The sequence below is a fragment of the Dromaius novaehollandiae genome, chromosome 12 (assembly GCF_036370855.1).
Source record: "Dromaius novaehollandiae isolate bDroNov1 chromosome 12, bDroNov1.hap1, whole genome shotgun sequence".
Taxonomy (NCBI): Eukaryota; Metazoa; Chordata; class Aves; order Casuariiformes; family Dromaiidae; genus Dromaius; species Dromaius novaehollandiae.
The window spans coordinates 5,300,916-5,319,327 of NC_088109.1; the positions used below are offsets into that span (position 1 = coordinate 5,300,916).

Here is an 18,412-nt window from a genome sequence, read left to right on the forward strand (position 1 = left end):
TCTGGGGGGCTGGTTTGGGGGAGGGGACCAGTGGGGCTGTTCTCCCTCCGGCTGTTGGCAAGACCTTCCCCAGAGCTGGCGAGCGGCTTGGCCACGTGCCTCTGGCCTTGCTGGCCTCAGGAGGCCGGGTGGGTTGAGACGGAGCCAAGGGTGGCTGTGGGGAGCTGAGGAGCCAGGGAAATCATGGGCTTCCTTTGCGTGACAAGAACAGTTCAGATCGCTGGTCACCTGTGCAGCACCCTGGCCTTTCGGCCATGCAGCCTGGGCTCTCCTGGCCACAGGTGCTTGGATGGAGCCTCTTGGGCACCTCGGGCACATCAGTCCGCTCTCAGGGTGGCCCACAGCCCCAGAGCCCAGGGCGAACAGGCGTCCCAGACACAGCCCTTCGCGGTGGAGCACAGGAGAATCTATGAGCGTTAAGGATGAATTATTGAAAGGAAAAATAACGACACCAAAAACATTTCTGGAGGCTACAGGGGACTTTTTACCTCTGCCACACACCACAGAAACCCAAGTCTCTATACAGCAGACGCAAAGAAAGGGGAAGGTTTGTACACGAAGTTGGAGATATCTGTTCCAAAACAGGGGGATACCAGAACACGGTGAAATTCAGGCACTGTGTTAATCTTAGCGCTGGTCTTTGGGCAACAGTCTTACAGGCTAAGCAGTCACTGCTTATTTGGCTCGCTGGCTGCCCGGAAAGCAGGACACGAGCACGTCTGCGCAGCTGTGCGACGGGGCAGATCTCCCACCGCCCCGTTTCCACGCGAGGCTCTTCACCTGGGGATACACGTTCCCGTGCGCAATCCTGACTCCCTGGGGAACTAGTTAACTTAAAAAACCAGCAAAGAGACGGTGTGTCAACGTGAAAGCTTCCTTTCGCCCAGCAGCTGTCGCGGAGGACAACCCGCGCCGCCTCTGAGCGCGGCCACCGGCACAGCCACCCTGCACCTGGTCATGCCGCGTGCGGCCGCCTCGGCGCACAGGTGCTGCTGGCCGGGTGGGCCGGGCCAGGCTGGGCCGAGCCGAGCTGAGCCAGGCCGGGTTGGGCCAAGCCGAGCTGAGCCGAGCCGAGCTGGGCCGGACCGAGCTGAGCTGAGCTGGATCGGGTTGGGCCAAGCCGAGCTGAACCGAACCAAGCTGGCCCGGGCTGGGCCGAGCCGAGGTGGGCTGGGCTGGGCTGGGCTGGGCTGGGCCGGGCCGAACTGAGCCGAGCCGAACTGAGCCGAGCTGAGCTGAACTGAGCTGAGCCGAGCCAAACTGAGCTGAGCCGAGCCGAACTGAGCTGAGCCGAACTGAGCCGAGCCGAACTGAGCTGAGCCGAGCCGAACTGAGCTGAGCCGAACTGAGCTGAGCCGAACTGAGCTGAGCTGAGCCGAACTGAGCTGAGCCGAGCCGAACTGAGCCGAGCCGAACTGAGCTGGGCTGAGCCGAACTGAGCTGAGCCGAGCCAAACTGAGCCGAGCCGAGCTAAGCCGAGCCGAACTGAGCCGAGCCGAACTGAGCTGAACCGAGCTGAGCTGGGCTGAGCCGAACTGAGCCGAGCCGAACTGAGCTGAACCGAGCTGAGCTGGGCTGAGCCGAACTGAGCCGAGCCGAGCCGAACTGAGCCGAGCCGAGCTAAGCCGAGCCGAACTGAGCCGAGCCGAACTGAGCCGAGCTGAGCCGAACTGAGCTGAGCCGAGCCGAACTGAGCCGAGCCGAGCTAAGCCGAGCCGAGCTGAGCCGAGCCGAACTGAGCTGAACCGAGCTGAGCTGGGCTGAGCCGAACTGAGCTGAGCCGAACTGAGCCGAGCCGAACTGAGCCGAGCCGAACTGAGCTGAGCCGAGCTAAGCCGAGCCGAACTGAGCCGAGCCGAGCCGAGCTGAGCCGAGCCGGGCCGCCGCTGCCCTCCCGCGGCCGCGCGGTGGCGCCGTCCTGCCGGGCCGGGCCGGGCCGGGCCGGGCCGCCCCCGCTGCCGCCGCGGCCTCCCGCGGGACGCGGCCGGGCTCATGGCGGCGCAGCGCGGCGCCCGCCGGCTCGGCGCGCTCGGGCTGCTCTGCCTGCTGCTGCCCGCCGGTGAGCGCGGGGCCCCGGGCGGCCGCTGCGGCGCCTGGCTCGCGGGCGCGGGGAGGCCGGGCCTGGCGGCGGGAGCCGCGGCGGCCCCGGGAGGGTCTCCCCGCCGGGCCCGGGCAGCTCCCGCCGGCGAGGCCGCGTCGCGCCCGGGCTGGGGGCGCCCGAGCGGCGGCGGGGGCTGAGCGCGGCGCGGCCCGGCCGGGGCTCGCCGGGGGGAAAGGCCGGCGGGAAGCGCCGCGCCGCGGGGCCCCCGAGTCGGCTGCCGAGCAGCGGCGCCGGGGAGCGGTGCCGCGGGCTGCGCAGCCCGGGCCGGGCCGGGCCGGGCCCGAGGAGGAAAGGCAGAGGCGCCCGCAGGCTTTGCCGAGCGAGGTCTCCCCGGAGGAGAAGCGTTCCTGGCGCCGAGTGCACCGGTGGCTTCACCTTCTCCGGTGTAGCAAATTCTGCGCCCACGCGTGCGAGAAGGATGAATGGGATCCCGTGTGGATGTGCGAGAGGCCGTTTAGCTTGATGGTATTTAATTTTAGGACCTAAAGGATTACACTTGCTCTGAGGGTTGAGCTAAACGACGCCTGAGACGATCAGTCTTCTGTGTAAGGCTTTGCCCGGCGAACACCAGAAGAAGAGCTCTCTAAGCTAAATCGCAGCGATGGCGCTAGAGCAATAAATACACGCAAGCCGTCCTTGAACAAGCGTAGGTTGGAAATTAGAGGACGTTTTCTTCTTGGAGCAGTGGAGTTTCAAGGGGAATAGCTTAGCAGCTCTGCTCCTGAGGTGGAGCCTGACGAGCTTGTCGGAGGGTTTTGGAGGCGCCGATTATCGGCAGGACAGGGTGGGCCGCTCAGTGACGGCTCTGCCAAAGCAGGAGGCCACTTCTGCCTTCCTCCACCTTAGCACTTGCTCCGTGCTGGGCTGCGGTGGCTGTTGGGCCCCTTCGGAGCTGATTCAAATCATTAGCCTGGCGGAAAAACAACTAGCAAAAACCAAAGGCACGCAAGGCGCCGGAGAGGCTGCGATGGGTAAGTGAATTGAATCGGCTCAGGAGGGCTCCTGTGAGGAGCAGAGTTGGAGGAGGAAGAGAGGGACAGAGCAGAGGAGCCGAATCCCTCTCCTTTGGCAGTGCTCAGCCGTTAGATCGGCTCGGCTGGTCCGAGGCTACGCTCTGAGAAGCGCTCTACACCTTTTGTTTCCACTGTTCTTTTACTGCGCTGCAGTAGCCCCGTTGTGAGAGGGAGGGAGTAATTTTGTTGGTCGCCTTGTTTTGTTTGTGCGTGAGTTCGCAGCGTATTTTAGAATTAGCTTGGCTACCTGTTACTGCCGTACTGGTGATGCAGGAAGGAGATTGTTGTCGGATGACGTTACGCGTCTGCCGAGAAAAAGTTGTGTGAGCCAGGCATGAGAGTGCGTAAACATATCTGCAGAAGTACTGTGGTGTTGCTGGAGAAGTTCCTGTTTGCTTGTATTTGATGAACCTTCACCTTTAGCTCCTTACAGCAGTGATTTTTTTTTTTCCTGGTGTTGGCTGGAACGTTCAGATATATCTGGGCGCTGAAGGGTCAAGACTGTAGTCAAAGGCAAACTCAGTTTCTGCACTCGAGGACGTATCCCTGACTTTTCTTCCGAAGGAATAGGATTTGTCACCTTCTTGTCTGGATTCTCTGAACAACTACGCCTGAAGGAATTGGAGGTTCCTGGTGGAGAGTGGTTTAGGAGCAAAACACCGGGGCTGCTCTTGGCACTTGGTGAAGCAGCATTAGCACTTGCTTTAGAGCTGGAACAACCGGGGTGTGCCCGGAGAGTTGTCTGTGCACACAACGTAGGCGTGAAGGGGCAGGTTAGAGGGCGGGAAGTTTTCCTGCCCAGGTTCTGTTAAAGTCCTGGCTTAGTTACTCCCCTCGCAAGTATATTCCAAGTGTTTGAACCTCAGGTGTCTCCCAGAGAGTGATAAACCCCAAGCCATCAAACTGAATGGACCATGTGAGAGTGGCACAGGCTCAACTGTCTTGCTTATTTCCGTATTCTCCTTTTTTATGTTCTGCCAGTGATAGTTGTCTCAAGTAAAGTTTTTTTTGCTTTCTTGCTGACTCCTCCCTGCTGCCGCGGGCAGGCTGGCCCTATTTTAACTCCATACTGGCCTGTCCCACTTCTGCTGGGTACCCAGAGCATTGCAGTTGCGATGCTGCTAGGGAAATCCTAAAGCTTAAGCTTTGAGAAGCATTTCCATGTGACTGTTGGAGGTTTTTGATTCAGATGTGTCATTCTTACCTTGCAGTCGTTCAGGCTCGAAAGGGCAAAGATAGGGAGGGAGAAACCAGCCTGCACATTAATGAGTACCTCAGCCCAGTGCGATGGTTTTCAGCGCTGCTGGAAAGCGTGGGATATCCTGCCATGAGTCTGTCCCCGTATGCAGACACTTCTGCTTCCTCACCGCTGCAGCTGCGCCGGCTGAGGCTGGCAGTGGGAGCACGCCGCTTGACCAGTGCTGCTCCTAGGGATCTCTGTCTGTGACGTCCCGTTGCATGTCGTGAAGACGTGCCCTGAATCGAGCCAGATTAGGAATGTCTGTGAAGTAAAGAAAACAACAGGCAGAAGCAGCCAATTCATAGGGAAATCTGCATCTGTAGGGAATGTGGCTGTGATGCATCTTTTGCATCCAGTCAGATATCTAGGAAAATTTGATGTTTCTTCCGGCTGATCTTTTCAAAGACCTGGCTGGTCACGTTGGTGTTTGAGTCTTTAGAGTGACTGGGTGGCCACTAGCAGATGCAGTGATGGGAACACCACCAGACAGAGCATCTCGTAAGTGTATTTGCATGCAGTTTAATCCCTTATGTATGTGTGAACACTTGCGAAGAGCTACTCGATGAAGACAAGATACCATGAGTTCCTGTGTCAGGAGTACGTATTTGCCTTTGCTATACTCTGAAGGAACTAATTGATTTGGAAGACCTAAGGGAAATACCTGAAACCTATTTAGATATGAACCTAGGTGAGCTGATCAGTATGTGTGCGATACTTGGTATGATGAGTATTTCTTTAGGTACGAACTCTTGGATTTTAACTTTTTTCAGTTTTGGGTGAGGACTGTGAGGCATATGCTGATCATCATGGCAAGGCGCAACCTGCAGAATCCTGTCCCAACTTCTGCTGTGGAGATTGCATGCGTCGATACTGTTGCTCTAATGTGCTACTGAAATTTGATGAAGGACAACAATTTAAATGTAATCTGCTTGATGGAAGGTAGGAGGCAAACCGAATATATACAGCAGGCATTTCTTTGAATCGCCAGATAACAAAGATGTATAGTTTAATGGTTAAAACACACAGTGGTACTTTTCAGCTCTATTTCTGGCTCCGTCAGGGATCTACGTTAATGCATGTAACCTACCTGCAGAAGGGGAATAATGCGATGGACAAATTGGCGTATGAACTGATATGTATTTAAGTAAGTCTTAAATTCCATTTTTGAGATTAATTCTCTCATTACAGGACCTCTGGCTCAGGCAATGTGAATTACCTGCAGTTCCGTGCAGACTTTGATGATTACATAGACTCTGGCCCCAGGTAAGTCATGGCTAGTCTTAGCTTTTCAAATGTTAGTTATTTGAAGGCTCTTTATTACATAATCAATACATGCCAGTATAAAATGAAAATAGAAGTACTCACTTGTGTGTTAAGAATGCTGAGCACTCAAGCATTTCAGAGTATTTGAAGAAGTAAAGACATAGGAATAGGTTAGATGATGCTGTTTAGACCATAATGATCATCATATGTAATATTCCATATTCTCATTATTGAATGGGAGTTTGTCCTCTAAAGCCTTAGCACACTTACTCTCTGCTTTTAAATACTGGCAGATGAAGTCTATAGCGGCTATATTAAAGAAGCTGCTTTTGTATGAAGAATCTCCTTTTTTTAGCATTTTTTGCACTTAGAGCAAGAAATATTGATAAAATCTGTTTCAGTCTGTGAAAATAAAAATATTTTCAGTGCCTGCATTATGTTAATGGTTGTTCACAGAAAACCAGAGTTCTTGCTCTAAGCCATTCCTATTTTTAGTTGTGACCTGGAAAAATATAAAGAAACCACGCCAGTTACTATGAATATGAGCTATGAATGTTTGCTATACCTGCGTATGTTTGAATAATTACAAACCTTTAGGCTCTGCCTTGGGGGTTTTTGCTCAGAGCGCCTCTTCATACCTGAGCCATGCTTCATTTTTTGAATTCATGAGGTCTTAGCAGATTAAAAGTAAATAAAGGCAAAGGTCCACATGAAGTGCCAGCAAAGTCTCTATTTTTAAAAACAAGCTACAGATCTTACAGAGGCCTTTTTTGAGAAAAGCCTGTACTTCAGTCTCTTTGCTCTAGACATGTGCTTGAATGTCTTCCAGAGGTTGGAATGCTCTTGAATCTTGACTCAAGACCGAGCAAGCACAACCGCAAAACCTGTAGCCAGCAGTATGCTTGATGCAAAGCCTAACTAAATCCCCCAACTGAAGTGGGTTCTGGATCATGCTGTATGCTGCTCACATACTCTGGGACCTAGTCTGGCCTGTGTCAGAAATAATAGGATTTTTTCTCTCAGCTTGAGTGATAGTAAATCTGGAGTTGTCAACATCCTACATCAACTAGATCTGGTTTTCTCCCTTTAGAGCTATCATGACAATAATTTCCACAAAGAACAATTGTGAAAGGCCAATCTGAAAATTGTGTTCCATAGTGGAAGTGTGAACTCATCTTCACTTATATTGTACTTTTCCTCTGTGATTAAACACCATCACTGCCCTCTAAGATCCCTCCCTCTTTAAAAAAATAAAAAAAGAAATCCTGTACTCAACCACACTGGAGTAAAAGCATCTTAAACACAGAACTCACTAATGTTGTAGATGTCGCAGAGCAGTAAGGGCAGCTGCCCCCTAAGGGACAGAGGGCCAGGAGCCCTCCAACGTCAGGCTGGGAAGTCCGTGCACCGGTCAGGGTCCTGATAACAGGATCCATGCCAGACACAGCTGGAGACAGGCACACCTACAGCTTAGCTGAGGAAGGGACTGCAGGCCCAGGCCTGAGCTTAAATGGAGCTCCTGGGCCCTGGGCAGAGGGTGTGGGGGGAGACCCCAGGTAAGGCTGGTAAGGGCCATTAAGGCCTGTCAGTGCTCTCAGGGTCCTGACAGTAGCTGGTTGTTTTGAACACAGGAACAGTCACTGCTAACAGCTCACTCAGTGCTGTAGTCAAGTAAGATTTTAGCCATAATCTAGTATTAATTTTATGGTGCCTTAGTGTTGAGAATGTCTGCCAGTTTTGTTGGTATGTCTGTTCTTGTAGTCCTCAGAGATAAGTATGTCTTCCAGAGTGTTTTTGTTTCTGAGAACAAACTTAGGCTGATGTTATGTGAACTCTAATATATATATAAAAGAGTCAGATAGTTGCTGAGAGCTACTGTGTTTGCTTTTTATTTAGTGCTGCTTGTACGTAGTTGACTACCAGAGAAAGTGGCACATCAGGTTAAATATACCTAAAGCAAAAACAGGGGAACAACTCTTCTGTAACAGAGTATTGCTATTAAAATATTTCAGTTTCATGTTTGATCTGTTCATATAAATTTAAATGTTTATCATCAGTGAATGACTAGTATGCTTTTCTTTGGTAGTTTGTGAACTATAAACAATAGAAAGTATAGGCAATCCTTAATAAAATGCAGCATTTCTACTACTCATCTCAGTAGAGCTATACTACAGATGACAATACTCTTTTCTTCTGTATGGTTATGTTTCTAATCTAGCAATCCAATTGATTTCCCTTGGGACATGAATAATTTGAAAGTGGTTAAGAAACTGGCAGGTTGTATTTCATCAATCAAAAATACCTGTTCATTACTGTGTCTTCCTGTTTTCTTTCTCACATGCAGATGATTGTAAATTGAACAGTGCATTTTTGTTTATTTGCCTGTGTATTCAATATAAGCAGCCTGACAATATTTATAATCATAGCTGTGGAATGACAATGTCAGTCATTGACAGTGAAGCACGATATCATTCATGTTTTTTTTAATCCTTAAGATGCTCAACTGCTTGAAAAAAGACAAACAGTTTTAAAGAACATTAAGACAAGTAATGATTTAATTGAGTGAATTTAAACGCAGAGTAAATTTGGCCCAATGGTCTTCTACAGGTTTCACATCAGTCCTTCCTGTGGTCAATTCTGCACAGAATTATTAGAATGGCAATGGTATTGTATATCTTTACTGGTTTCTGTCACCCCGTGTTGCTGTTTTGTCCTTCATCTTGCCATGAGTTGCCAGATGTGAAAATGAAATGTATAACTAATGACCCTTCTACCACCTTGGAGCTGACATTCATAAAGTAAGAGAGAGTAATAAAAAGAAATGAACACATCACACGTTTAATGGTTCAAGAACTCGTTTGACTCACAAAGGGAGTGAATCTGCCCAAAGATAGGTCGTAATGATATTGCATTGCCTACTGTGAAACTATTACAACATTAATATGAAAATGAAAACAGGTATTTACTCTGAATGCTTGTCTTTTGCTTACTAGTGATTTTTAGATTAAGGGATAATAGGATAATTCTGGTAAGAATATGAACAGAATCCCCAAAACATATAACGTAGAGGCAGATCCTCAGCTAGTCTAAATCAGGCTAACGCTGTTGGACTCAGTAAAGTAGGTTTGAAGTACGCAAGTCACCATAGCCTGTAGCTGTTTGAGTCAGTCCAGAGACTTAATTACTATCAGTATAGAAGGAACGTATTTGGTCAGTATGCAGTGGTTTCTGCAAGTCAAGCGTCCAACTGATCTGTATCTGCAGAATCTTTAACCTGTTCAAAAACTGTTTCTGACTTTACAGGAAAGTATCTTCTGTTGCCTTATCCCTCTGACTGTGTGATGTCTGAAAAGGAAGAGAAGATTTTTATGAATTCTAAAACTTGGAGTTAATTAACAACCAGTTAAGTTTATCACTGGTACAAGATTTTAATTCATTATCGTTCCTGCTTTTTTAATAATAATTTTAAAAATTGTATTTCCTTACTAATTGTCTATGAAGTTTAAGAAGCATGTGCCTGCTGCTTTGCTGTGGCACTGTTGCTCTGGAGCAGCCCAGGGTACACAGCCCAGGTCTCTGTTTACTGCTGACAGTAAATACAGGAATTTTCATGACACTAATAGCTAGAATCAGTTCCATCTGAATCAAAGCAGCAGCCTATTTCTGACCATTCCTGTCTGGCTTTGTTCCACGGTTCAGTCATTTTAAGGCAGGAGCTGACTGTGTGCTAACTGACCCCAGCAGAAACCAGTCCTGTTTGGACCCAAATAGAAACAAATGAGAGTGACTGGAGAAAGGCAGAGGATGAACAGGCAAAGACAGGGTTGGAAAAGTTGATCAGCATTGAGGAATTGCAGAGAGCTCATTTTAACAAGGCTTTCCACTTTCTAGCCTCTCTTCCTGGAGAGATTTATTACTAAAGGATGGACAATATGTGTTCTCTTGCATGCACATTGGCTCTGGGGACATCAAGCCAACGCTGTAGTGATGTGACAATACCCCAAAAACTAATTAATGTGTTCCAGCCCCTCTGCCCTGAACCACAAGGTGTTTGGAGGTTCTGTCAAAGGACTGGCTCTTGTTCAATCCATTTCCCATGCTGGCTGGAGAATGGGATGTCTGTTGGGTGGTAGACAGCTTGGATAAGCTATAGCACAAGCTAATGGGAACTTTCTTTAATGGGAACTTCAGCTTTCTGAGGTGGCAATATTTCAACTTCATTGAAGCTATATGATTTTATTAGCTGCAGGAGGGCGAGAAATTGGAGGAGGAAAACAAAACCTAAGCTCTTGTTTTGTTTCCACCTGAGAGGATGGCTTTTAATGCAGAAATTTTCCTGCCATGTGCTTGGCAGCATTTTCAGCCTGCTTTTCCCAGTATAAATCATGAGGCAATGCAGTATAGTATTTATACAATGTGCCAAAAACAATGAAAAAAGTTGTTTCAGTGGAAAACTTTTCCAAACAAGATCCCTGAGCATTGACCCATAGACCCTATGTAGAAGTAGGCTTAAGCTTTTAGATAATGCATCAGGCCAGACATTCCATAACCACAGGGCGAGTATATAGAATAAGAAGTAACAAGATAACAAGATACTGGAGACAGTAGGACAAGTTTAGTGAGAATCATTGAGGAGGGATGTAGGGCTAGAAGTATTGGCGGGAAGTGCTGACAGAAAGATGGAAAGGTTTTTGTGAGAAGTGCTGAGACAGGCTTTGGTAGGAAGCACTGAGGGGGAAGACAGCAACAGGTATTGGTAGAAAATGCTAAGAGAAGAACTGAGGACAGCTGTAGGAGAAATTGCTGAGGGGAGACAGGGGGACAGAGATTTTGGTGAGAAGTGCTGAGGGTAGAAATTGAGAGAGGGTTTTGTGGAAACATCGAGGGTCTCCCGCAATGGCAGTGAGAGGTTATGGTGAGAAGAGCTGAGGGGACACGGTGGGCAGGTTTTGGCGGCAAATGCTTAGGTAAGAAAAGGGGAAGATTTTTGTCAGGAAGCACCGAGGTGAGAGCAGGGGAAGATTTTGGCAGGCACTGCCTAGGTGAGAGACAAGGGAAGAGTTTTCTTCAGGAGCACAGAGTGAGAGGGTGAAAGGTTTTGGCTGGAAGTGCTGAGGGTGAGAAAGAGGAAAACATTTTGTCCGGAAGCACTGAGGTGGTGGGGGAAGGTTTTGCAGAGAACTGCTGAGGTGAGGAGGGAAAGATTTATCAAGAAGTGCTGAGGTTTGAGTGGATAAAGTTTTTTTGAGATGCCCTGAGGTGAGAAAGGGGGCAAAAGGTTTTGGCGGGAAGTCCTGAAGTGAGAGGGAGGAGGAAGTATTGTCAGGAAGTGCTGAGGTGAGAGGGGGGGAAGGTTTTGGTAGAAAGCACTATGGTGAGAGGGGGGAAAGGTTTTATCAGGAAATGCTAAGGTGAGAAAGGGGGAAAGGTATTGTCTGGAAATGTTGAGGTGAGAGAAAGGGAGGAAGGTTTTTTGGGGAAATGTTGAGGTGAGAGAAAGGGAGGAAGGTTTTTTGGGGAAATGTTGAGGTGGGAGAAAGAGGGAAAGGTTTTGTCCAGAAACGTTGAGGTGGGAGAAAAGGAGGACGGTTTTGTCTGGAAATGTTGAGGTGGGAGAAAAGGAGGACGGTTTTTAGTGGAAGTGCCAAGGTGTGAGGGGAAAGGTTTTGTGGAGAAGCGCTGAGGTGAGGACACAGGGAGAAAGTTTTTCTCAGGAAAAGCTGGTGAGAGAAAGTGGGGAAGTGTTGTTAGGGAGCACTGAGGCAAGATAGAAAAGTTTTGTCAGGAAGCGCAGAGGTGAGAGAGGGAGAAGCTTTTGGAGATGTTATGGAAGTTAGGCCTGTCGGCCTCCATAACAGGGCTCGACCCTAGGTTCCCGCAGAAAAGTTCAGAGTCAAATCAAAACAAATCAGATAATTTTAATCATGCGCGTGCCGTAATTACAGCTCGAGCTGGGTGCCTCCAAAGAGGGACCCTAACATAAACAAATTCTGGGTAATTATAGTCTTTTCGACTTACATTTCCCACCCCTCACGCGATAGTTAGACCAATAATAATTTTTTGGTCTGGGGTCTCCTGCTCCTCATTGGGTCTCATCGTCATTCTGAGGCAAGCTGTTTTTCTCCTTATTCTTGTTTTTTGCAGTCTCTGATGACGGTCGTACCTCTGTTTTTGTTGGGTCTGGCGGTTGTCTCCCGAGGTCTTATTTTTCCCCATTGTTTTGGCATCTTCCCTCTCGGAGTCGGTGACACAGGTGCGCAGACTGCGTGTGTCTCCCTTATTTTCCCAGCCTGAACGAGCTCTGAGGCACTATTTTTTATTAAACTAAGTAAAGATTCGTTACTTTTCCCACGCTCGGCCTAAGGCTTCAGCAAATCTAGCCACTCATGCTAAGCAAGTTTTATATAAGTTGTGCTAAGCAGCCATTTCTAGACAGTTTCAATTCACTATTCTTTAACAGGAGAGAAGTACTGAGATGAGGCTTTGGTGAAAAGCACTGGTGGGTGACACAGTGATAAGTATTAAGCAAGAAATGCAGAGGTGAGAGATGATGTCAGAAACTGACTGGGAATTGTTGAGGAGAGACATTGGTACCGCTACAACAGGAATTGCTGGAGGGACACACGGGGAAAGAGGTTGTAGTGCTGATAGGAGAGCTGGGGAGAGGTTTTGGTAAGAAGGACAGAGGGGAGAGCTGGGGAGAGGTTCTGGTGGGAAGTGAAAATCTCCTCAATCACTAATTCCCCTTTCCCATGGTAATGAACACAGTGTTCTGACTTACCTGTACAATTCAGACGTTTAGGAAGTCTTTGAAAAAAATTGTGACCTCAGCATCTCCTGTTTGATCTAGCTAAAGAATTACAAAAAGACTAAGATTTAAAAAATATTTCTTTTTAGATTTGTGGACTACACCAAATAGTAAATGATTTCTTGTGAATGGCATCACTCTAGGAAGCTGTCCATGAGTACTCCAGTTACAAGTAACATGCTGTGATAAAGTGAAAAAATTCTTACTTCTGAAAAAAAACTACAGACAACATTGTGAAAGATGGAAAACATAAGAAAAAAAGACACTGTGAAGAAAACAATGAGCACGAACAACAACAAAGCCGCAAGTCACCCAAGAGGGAGGAAAAGGCAAGGGACCCTGGATGCTGGCACCTCTCTGCAGGTAGGGCCCACGATGCAGATAAGTATTCCCTGCGGCTCCTGAGCACCGATATTGCCTAGAGCAGCATGGCCTCCCTGGAACAAGAGCCATGGTCTGTGCTCACTTGGCCTTTTGCCATGCTGTACCTTTCTGTGTCCCCTGCAAGTGACAGCCCTGTAAGGGTGGAAGTCACCATGCTCCATCTTCTTGGGGAGAGGGAGCTCTTTAGAGGCCTGAGGCATGGGACCGTCCAGTAAGTGTGGCCCTGGTGCCTGCACCATTATCACGGTGCCACGCAGTGGCAGCCTGTGTAGTGCGGCTCCCCTGGCACCAGGGTGGAAGCGCCATGCTAACTGTTTCTGGGCCCCTGGGGCCTTAAAGGGAGTCCCCACTGCATTTAGGGTCAAGGTCACGGCCATGGGGCTTCATGACCAAGCGGACGTTATTTCTGCAGGGCTCTCCTTTAGTTCAGGTGCACAGCCTGAGGCTTTGCCATCTTGGTGCATGCTGTGTCCTGTTCAGACTCCAGTTACCACATATCGCTGACGGGGGCTGCTGCTCGCCAGGTCCGACTCTGAGCTCACAGGTGTAGCTGAGCTGGAGGATGCCTCGGATTCATCCTGGCTGCTGGTGCTGGTGCTGGAGCTGGCCAGGTCCGCCTCTGAGCTGGCAGGGGCAGCGGAGCTGGAGGACGTCTCTGCTCCTGGCTTGCTGCTGGTGCTGGGAGCGGACGGCTCTGGCAGTGCGCTAGAGGCTGTACGGGGAGTTGTGAAAGTCAGCAGCACGGCCCCAAGCCCTTGCCTGGCCCTGGCCCGAGCCTGGGGGCGCCTGGGTGCTTTGCCTCTTACCGGGGCCTATGCCGGCACAGCCATCACATTCCCAGGCCTCCACCGCTGCTCCTACCGCCGAGCAGCATCGATGCGTCCCTCTGGACGCACACGAGGAGCACAAGAGCAGCTCCCACGGCCTGGGGAAGCAAACGGGTTGGTGCTTGTGGCAGCCGGGGCTGGCAGTGGTGCCGCGAAGGCAACCGAGGCAACGGGAGCGGAGCAAGGCAGCGCCCGGCAGAGCTCTCGCGCTCCCCTCGCCGGGGTCAGGCGCCTTCCTCTTCATCCTGACGCCGGGGTGTCCATGGAGCGCTCTGGAGAGCCCTGGCCACAGACGGGACGCGGTTCCTCTTCCAGACGCTGCTCTGATGACCCTGCGGGAGAAGCGGGTCCCGGCTGAGTTTGGGGCGCGGGAGCCCGAGGCTCCCTGCCTCGACCGCCCTGGTGAGGCGGCGGCCGTGTCACAGCGGCAGCCGCTGATGCGGGGCAGCTCGCGGGCCAAATACGGGCACGAAAGCCCTGGGCTGCCCACTGTGACATGGCCACCGCCTCACAGGGCCGTGTCACCGCGTGCTGCTGTGACACGGCCGCCCCGGGCAGCGTATAAAGAGCCGCGCGGCGCTGGCAGGCCCAGGTTCGGAGGCATCACCTCCGAACGAGCTGGGGAGGTGGGGGGAGCGGGGGGGAGGGCAGGGGAGGACGAGAGGGGAGGGGAGGCGCGGGCTGGCGGGGCTCCCGGGGGGCAGCGGGTTCCCCTGCCTCGCGGCTCCGGGCTCCGGCAGGTAGCCCAGGGCTGTGCCGCCCCCCGGTCTCACCCGGGACCCGCTTCTCCCGCAGAGCTGTCAGAGCAGTGTCTGGAGGAGAAACCCCGTCACGTCTGTGGCCAGGGCTCTCCAGAGCGCTTCACTGACCGCCCCGCATCCAGGATGAAGAGGAAGGCGCCTGACTCCAGCGAGAAGGGTGAGGGCGTCGTGCCCGTCGCCACGGCTCCCTGTGTCCCGCTGCCTGGCGCGGTCACCCGGAAAGGCCGGGACCGAGCCAGGGCCTCAGGGGAATCTTGCGGAGATGCTTCCCCGGCCTGGCGGGGTGCTCACCGGTGGGCGCGTCTGCTCTCGCCCCTCCAGCGTGCATGCTGTGCCGCCGGGCAGATGTCAGCGCTGAGGTCTGCGGGCCGACGCACAGGGAGCAGGGGCTGTGCGTCCACGAGTTCTGCTTGGTGAGCTGCCCCAGGGGCTCCCCCTGCTCTCCCCAGCAACGGTCCCTCCGAGCTCCCTGCCGAGCTCCGGGACCTTCCTGCTTTGCAGTATCTCGCCAGCGGGCTGGAGCAGCGCAGGACCGAGCGGGAAGGGATCTGCGGATTCCTTCCTGCAGACATCAAAAAAACAATAAAGGCGGCAGCCCGGAAGGTGAGGACCCGGCAGGGACGGGCAGCTTTGTGCCCAGACCCCTGGGCCTTTCCCGGGGTGTGGGGCTGGCCGTGGAGGCCCAGTGCACGTCACCCACGGGGGCTGCTGTGCTCTTTGCAGAGCTGCTTTGCTTGCGGCGAGCATGGCGCTGCGATCGACTGCCAGGGGAAGGATTGCAGCCGCAGCTTCCACCTCCCCTGCGCCTCCAGCAACGGCTGCGTCACGCAGTTTTTCAAGGCCTACAGGTGAGGGCTGCCGGCCCTCGCGCCGGAGCCTCCCTGCCTCGACGCCCCTGGTGCCGGCGCTGGCCAAGCAGCCGGGGAAGTTGCCTGTCCGCCCCGCAGCGACGCCTGCGAGCGGGAGCCGGAGCCAGGCCGCGGAGGGCTCCCTTGTGCCCCCGTTGCCCTCCTCTCCGCACCGTGGGAGGCCTCAGCGCTTCCTGACCTTGCCCCTCTCCTCCATGTTCTGCCCAGGTCCTTCTGCTCGGAGCACCGCCCGGAGCAGGCGGTGCCGGTACGCCCAGACGAAGAAACCACCTGCATCATTTGCATGGAGCGGGTGGACGAGAAGCTATCGTTCGGCACTATGGTGTGCCCAGCGTGCCGAGGGGCCTGGTTTCACCGGGGCTGCATCCAGGTAGGAGGGCTTCCCTCTCCCGTGGGCACAGCCGGGGCCCAGCAGCAGCAGCGCCCCGCTAACACCGCTTGTGTCTCTCCCGCAGGGGCAGGCTAGCCGCGCTGGCCGGGAGTGCTTCCGGTGCCCCCAGTGCAAGAATAAGAGAAAATTCCTGCCGGAAATGTTAAAAATGGGGATCTACGTCCTATTCAGGTTGGTTTTCTGCCACCCTCGTGCCGGGCTCCCGAGACAGACGGCACAAGGGCTGTGCCAGGCCAAGGGCTCCCGCGGCAGTCCTGGCCTGCAGGGCTCCTGCTCGTCTGGGCTCCTGCTTCCCCGCGGAGTTGGAAGCGGGGCGGGAGGCCAGGAGAGCAGGGACGTCCTGCAGGTGCCCGGCGGGGGAGGCTCAGGGCTTCCCCTTCCTTCTCCTGCAGACCACCAGCCTGGGAGGAGACGGGGCAGTACGAGGAGCTCTACGAGAGGCACAGCCAGTGTGATGCCGGCCAGTGCCTCTATCGGGAGGGCAGGCAGCAGGCGCAGGAAAGCGGGTACGTCACCAAAGCTGCACTCCGGCAGCTGCCGCTGTGGCAGCAGATGCCGTCGTGCCGGGAGCAGGCGCTTAGCGCAAGAGCTCTGCCGGGCGCTGCCTTGCTCCGCTCCCGTTGCCTCGGTTGCCTTCGCGGCACCACTGCCAGCCCCGGCTGCCACAAGCACCAACCCGTTTGCTTCCCCAGGCCGTGGGAGCTGCTCTTATGCTGCTCGTGTGCGTCCAGAGGGACGCATCGACACTGCTCGGCGGTGGGAGCAGCGGTGGAGGCCTGGGAATGCGATGGCTGTGCCGGCATAGGCCCCGGTAAGAGGCAAAGCACCCAGGCGCCCCCAGGCTCGGGCCAGGGCCAGGCAAGGGCTCGGGGCCGTGCTGCTGACTTTCCCACCTCCCCTTATAGCCCCCAGCGCACCGCCAGAGCCGTCCGCTCCCAGCACCAGCAGCAAGCCAGGAGCAGAGGCGTCCTCCAGCTCTGCTGCCCCTGCCAGCTCAAAGCCCGACCTGGCCGGCTCCATCACCAGCACCAGCAGCCAGGATGAATCCGAGGCATCCTCCAGCTCGGCTACACCCGCGACCTCGGAGTCGGACCTGGTCAGCTCCCGAGCCGGCAGCCAGGAGGAATCAGGGTCGTCTCCTGGCTCCCCGGCTCCCGAGAGCAGCCCCCAGGCAGGACGGCCAGGGCCAGAGTGAAGGCCAGGACGCTCCCGTCTGTTCCGCCGGCCGCAGCATCCTTACAGGCGGCCCTGAACACCCCGCAGGACGAGCCGTGTGCCAGCCCCAAGCAGTGGCACCCCTACCCTACCCCTTGCAGAATAAAATTGCTACCTAACCTCAACCGTGCTGGGAGATGAGACTTTTCTTCCTTGGCTTCCTCCCCCGCGGCCTCTCTGGGGGGCTGGTTTGGGGGAGGGGACCAGTGGGGCTGTTCTCCCTCCGGCTGTTGGCAAGACCTTCCCCAGAGCTGGCGAGCGGCTTGGCCACGTGCCTCTGGCCTTGCTGGCCTCAGGAGGCCGGGTGGGTTGAGACGGAGCCAAGGGTGGCTGTGGGGAGCTGAGGAGCCAGGGAAATCATGGGCTTCCTTTGCGTGACAAGAACAGTTCAGATCGCTGGTCACCTGTGCAGCACCCTGGCCTTTCGGCCATGCAGCCTGGGCTCTCCTGGCCACAGGTGCTTGGATGGAGCCTCTTGGGCACCTCGGGCACATCAGTCCGCTCTCAGGGTGGCCCACAGCCCCAGAGCCCAGGGCGAACAGGCGTCCCAGACACAGCCCTTCGCGGTGGAGCACAGGAGAATCTATGAGCGTTAAGGATGAATTATTGAAAGGAAAAATAACGACACCAAAAACATTTCTGGAGGCTACAGGGGACTTTTTACCTCTGCCACACACCACAGAAACCCAAGTCTCTATACAGCAGACGCAAAGAAAGGGGAAGGTTTGTACACGAAGTTGGAGATATCTGTTCCAAAACAGGGGGATACCAGAACACGGTGAAATTCAGGCACTGTGTTAATCTTAGCGCTGGTCTTTGGGCAACAGTCTTACAGGCTAAGCAGTCACTGCTTATTTGGCTCGCTGGCTGCCCGGAAAGCAGGACACGAGCACGTCTGCGCAGCTGTGCGACGGGGCAGATCTCCCACCGCCCCGTTTCCACGCGAGGCTCTTCACCTGGGGATACACGTTCCCGTGCGCAATCCTGACTCCCTGGGGAACTAGTTAACTTAAAAAACCAGCAAAGAGACGGTGTGTCAACGTGAAAGCTTCCTTTCGCCCAGCAGCTGTCGCGGAGGACAACCCGCGCCGCCTCTGAGCGCGGCCACCGGCACAGCCACCCTGCACCTGGTCATGCCGCGTGCGGCCGCCTCGGCGCACAGGTGCTGCTGGCCGGGTGGGCCGGGCCAGGCTGGGCCGAGCCGAGCTGAGCCAGGCCGGGTTGGGCCAAGCCGAGCTGAGCCGAGCCGAGCTGGGCCGGACCGAGCTGAGCTGAGCTGGATCGGGTTGGGCCAAGCCGAGCTGAACCGAACCAAGCTGGCCCGGGCTGGGCCGAGCCGAGGTGGGCTGGGCTGGGCTGGGCTGGGCTGGGCCGGGCCGAACTGAGCCGAGCCGAACTGAGCCGAGCTGAGCTGAACTGAGCTGAGCCGAGCCAAACTGAGCTGAGCCGAGCCGAACTGAGCTGAGCCGAACTGAGCCGAGCCGAACTGAGCTGAGCCGAGCCGAACTGAGCTGAGCCGAACTGAGCTGAGCCGAACTGA

At 53.8% G+C, this 18,412-nt stretch overlaps 2 protein-coding genes across 8 annotated transcripts; both read left to right on the forward strand.

Moving 5' to 3' along the window:
- Positions 1–1,911: 1,911 nt before the first annotated feature.
- On the forward strand, positions 1,912–12,664 carry LOC135329667 (protein shisa-4-like). 7 transcript variants are annotated; one of them, XM_064518782.1, is made up of 6 exons: positions 1,914–2,059; positions 5,125–5,293; positions 5,543–5,617; positions 8,921–9,035; positions 11,762–11,870; positions 12,515–12,664. In XM_064518782.1, the coding sequence occupies exons 1-4, from the start codon at positions 1,993–1,995 to the stop codon at positions 8,949–8,951; spliced, it is 342 nt and encodes a 113-aa protein (XP_064374852.1). In that variant the 5' UTR covers positions 1,914–1,992; the 3' UTR covers positions 8,952–9,035; positions 11,762–11,870; positions 12,515–12,664. The 7 variants fall into 7 exon arrangements, with proteins under 7 accessions (XP_064374858.1, XP_064374852.1, XP_064374854.1 ...); XM_064518784.1 differs by having other exon boundaries at positions 8,921–9,019; XM_064518781.1 differs by lacking the exon at positions 11,762–11,870.
- A 2-nt stretch (positions 12,665–12,666) lies between these two features.
- LOC135329666 (PHD finger protein 7-like) lies at positions 12,667–16,997 on the forward strand. Its single transcript, XM_064518780.1, has 10 exons — positions 12,667–12,788; positions 14,432–14,554; positions 14,719–14,810; positions 14,899–15,000; positions 15,121–15,245; positions 15,474–15,636; positions 15,722–15,828; positions 16,050–16,163; positions 16,350–16,468; positions 16,563–16,997. The coding sequence occupies exons 2-10, from the start codon at positions 14,521–14,523 to the stop codon at positions 16,850–16,852; spliced, it is 1,146 nt and encodes a 381-aa protein (XP_064374850.1). The 5' UTR covers positions 12,667–12,788; positions 14,432–14,520; the 3' UTR covers positions 16,853–16,997.
- The last annotated feature ends 1,415 nt before the right edge of the window (positions 16,998–18,412 follow it).

What these genes read in the sequence shown, in the direction of transcription:
- LOC135329666 (XM_064518780.1), top strand. Translation starts at nt 14,521, where the DNA reads ATGAAGAGGAAGGCGCCTGACTCCAGCGAGAAGG. An exon ending in TAAAGGCGGCAGCCCGGAAG is followed by an intron (nt 15,001 to 15,120) that starts GTGAGGACCCGG and finishes TGCTCTTTGCAG; the next exon opens with AGCTGCTTTGCTTGCGGCGA. An exon ending in GGGATCTACGTCCTATTCAG is followed by an intron (nt 15,829 to 16,049) that starts GTTGGTTTTCTG and finishes CTTCTCCTGCAG; the next exon opens with ACCACCAGCCTGGGAGGAGA.
- LOC135329667 (XM_064518782.1), top strand. Translation starts at nt 1,993, where the DNA reads ATGGCGGCGCAGCGCGGCGCCCGCCGGCTCGGCGCGCTCGGGCTGCTC. An exon ending in CTGCCTGCTGCTGCCCGCCG is followed by an intron (nt 2,060 to 5,124) that starts GTGAGCGCGGGG and finishes AACTTTTTTCAG; the next exon opens with TTTTGGGTGAGGACTGTGAG. An exon ending in TGTAATCTGCTTGATGGAAG is followed by an intron (nt 5,294 to 5,542) that starts GTAGGAGGCAAA and finishes CTCTCATTACAG; the next exon opens with GACCTCTGGCTCAGGCAATG.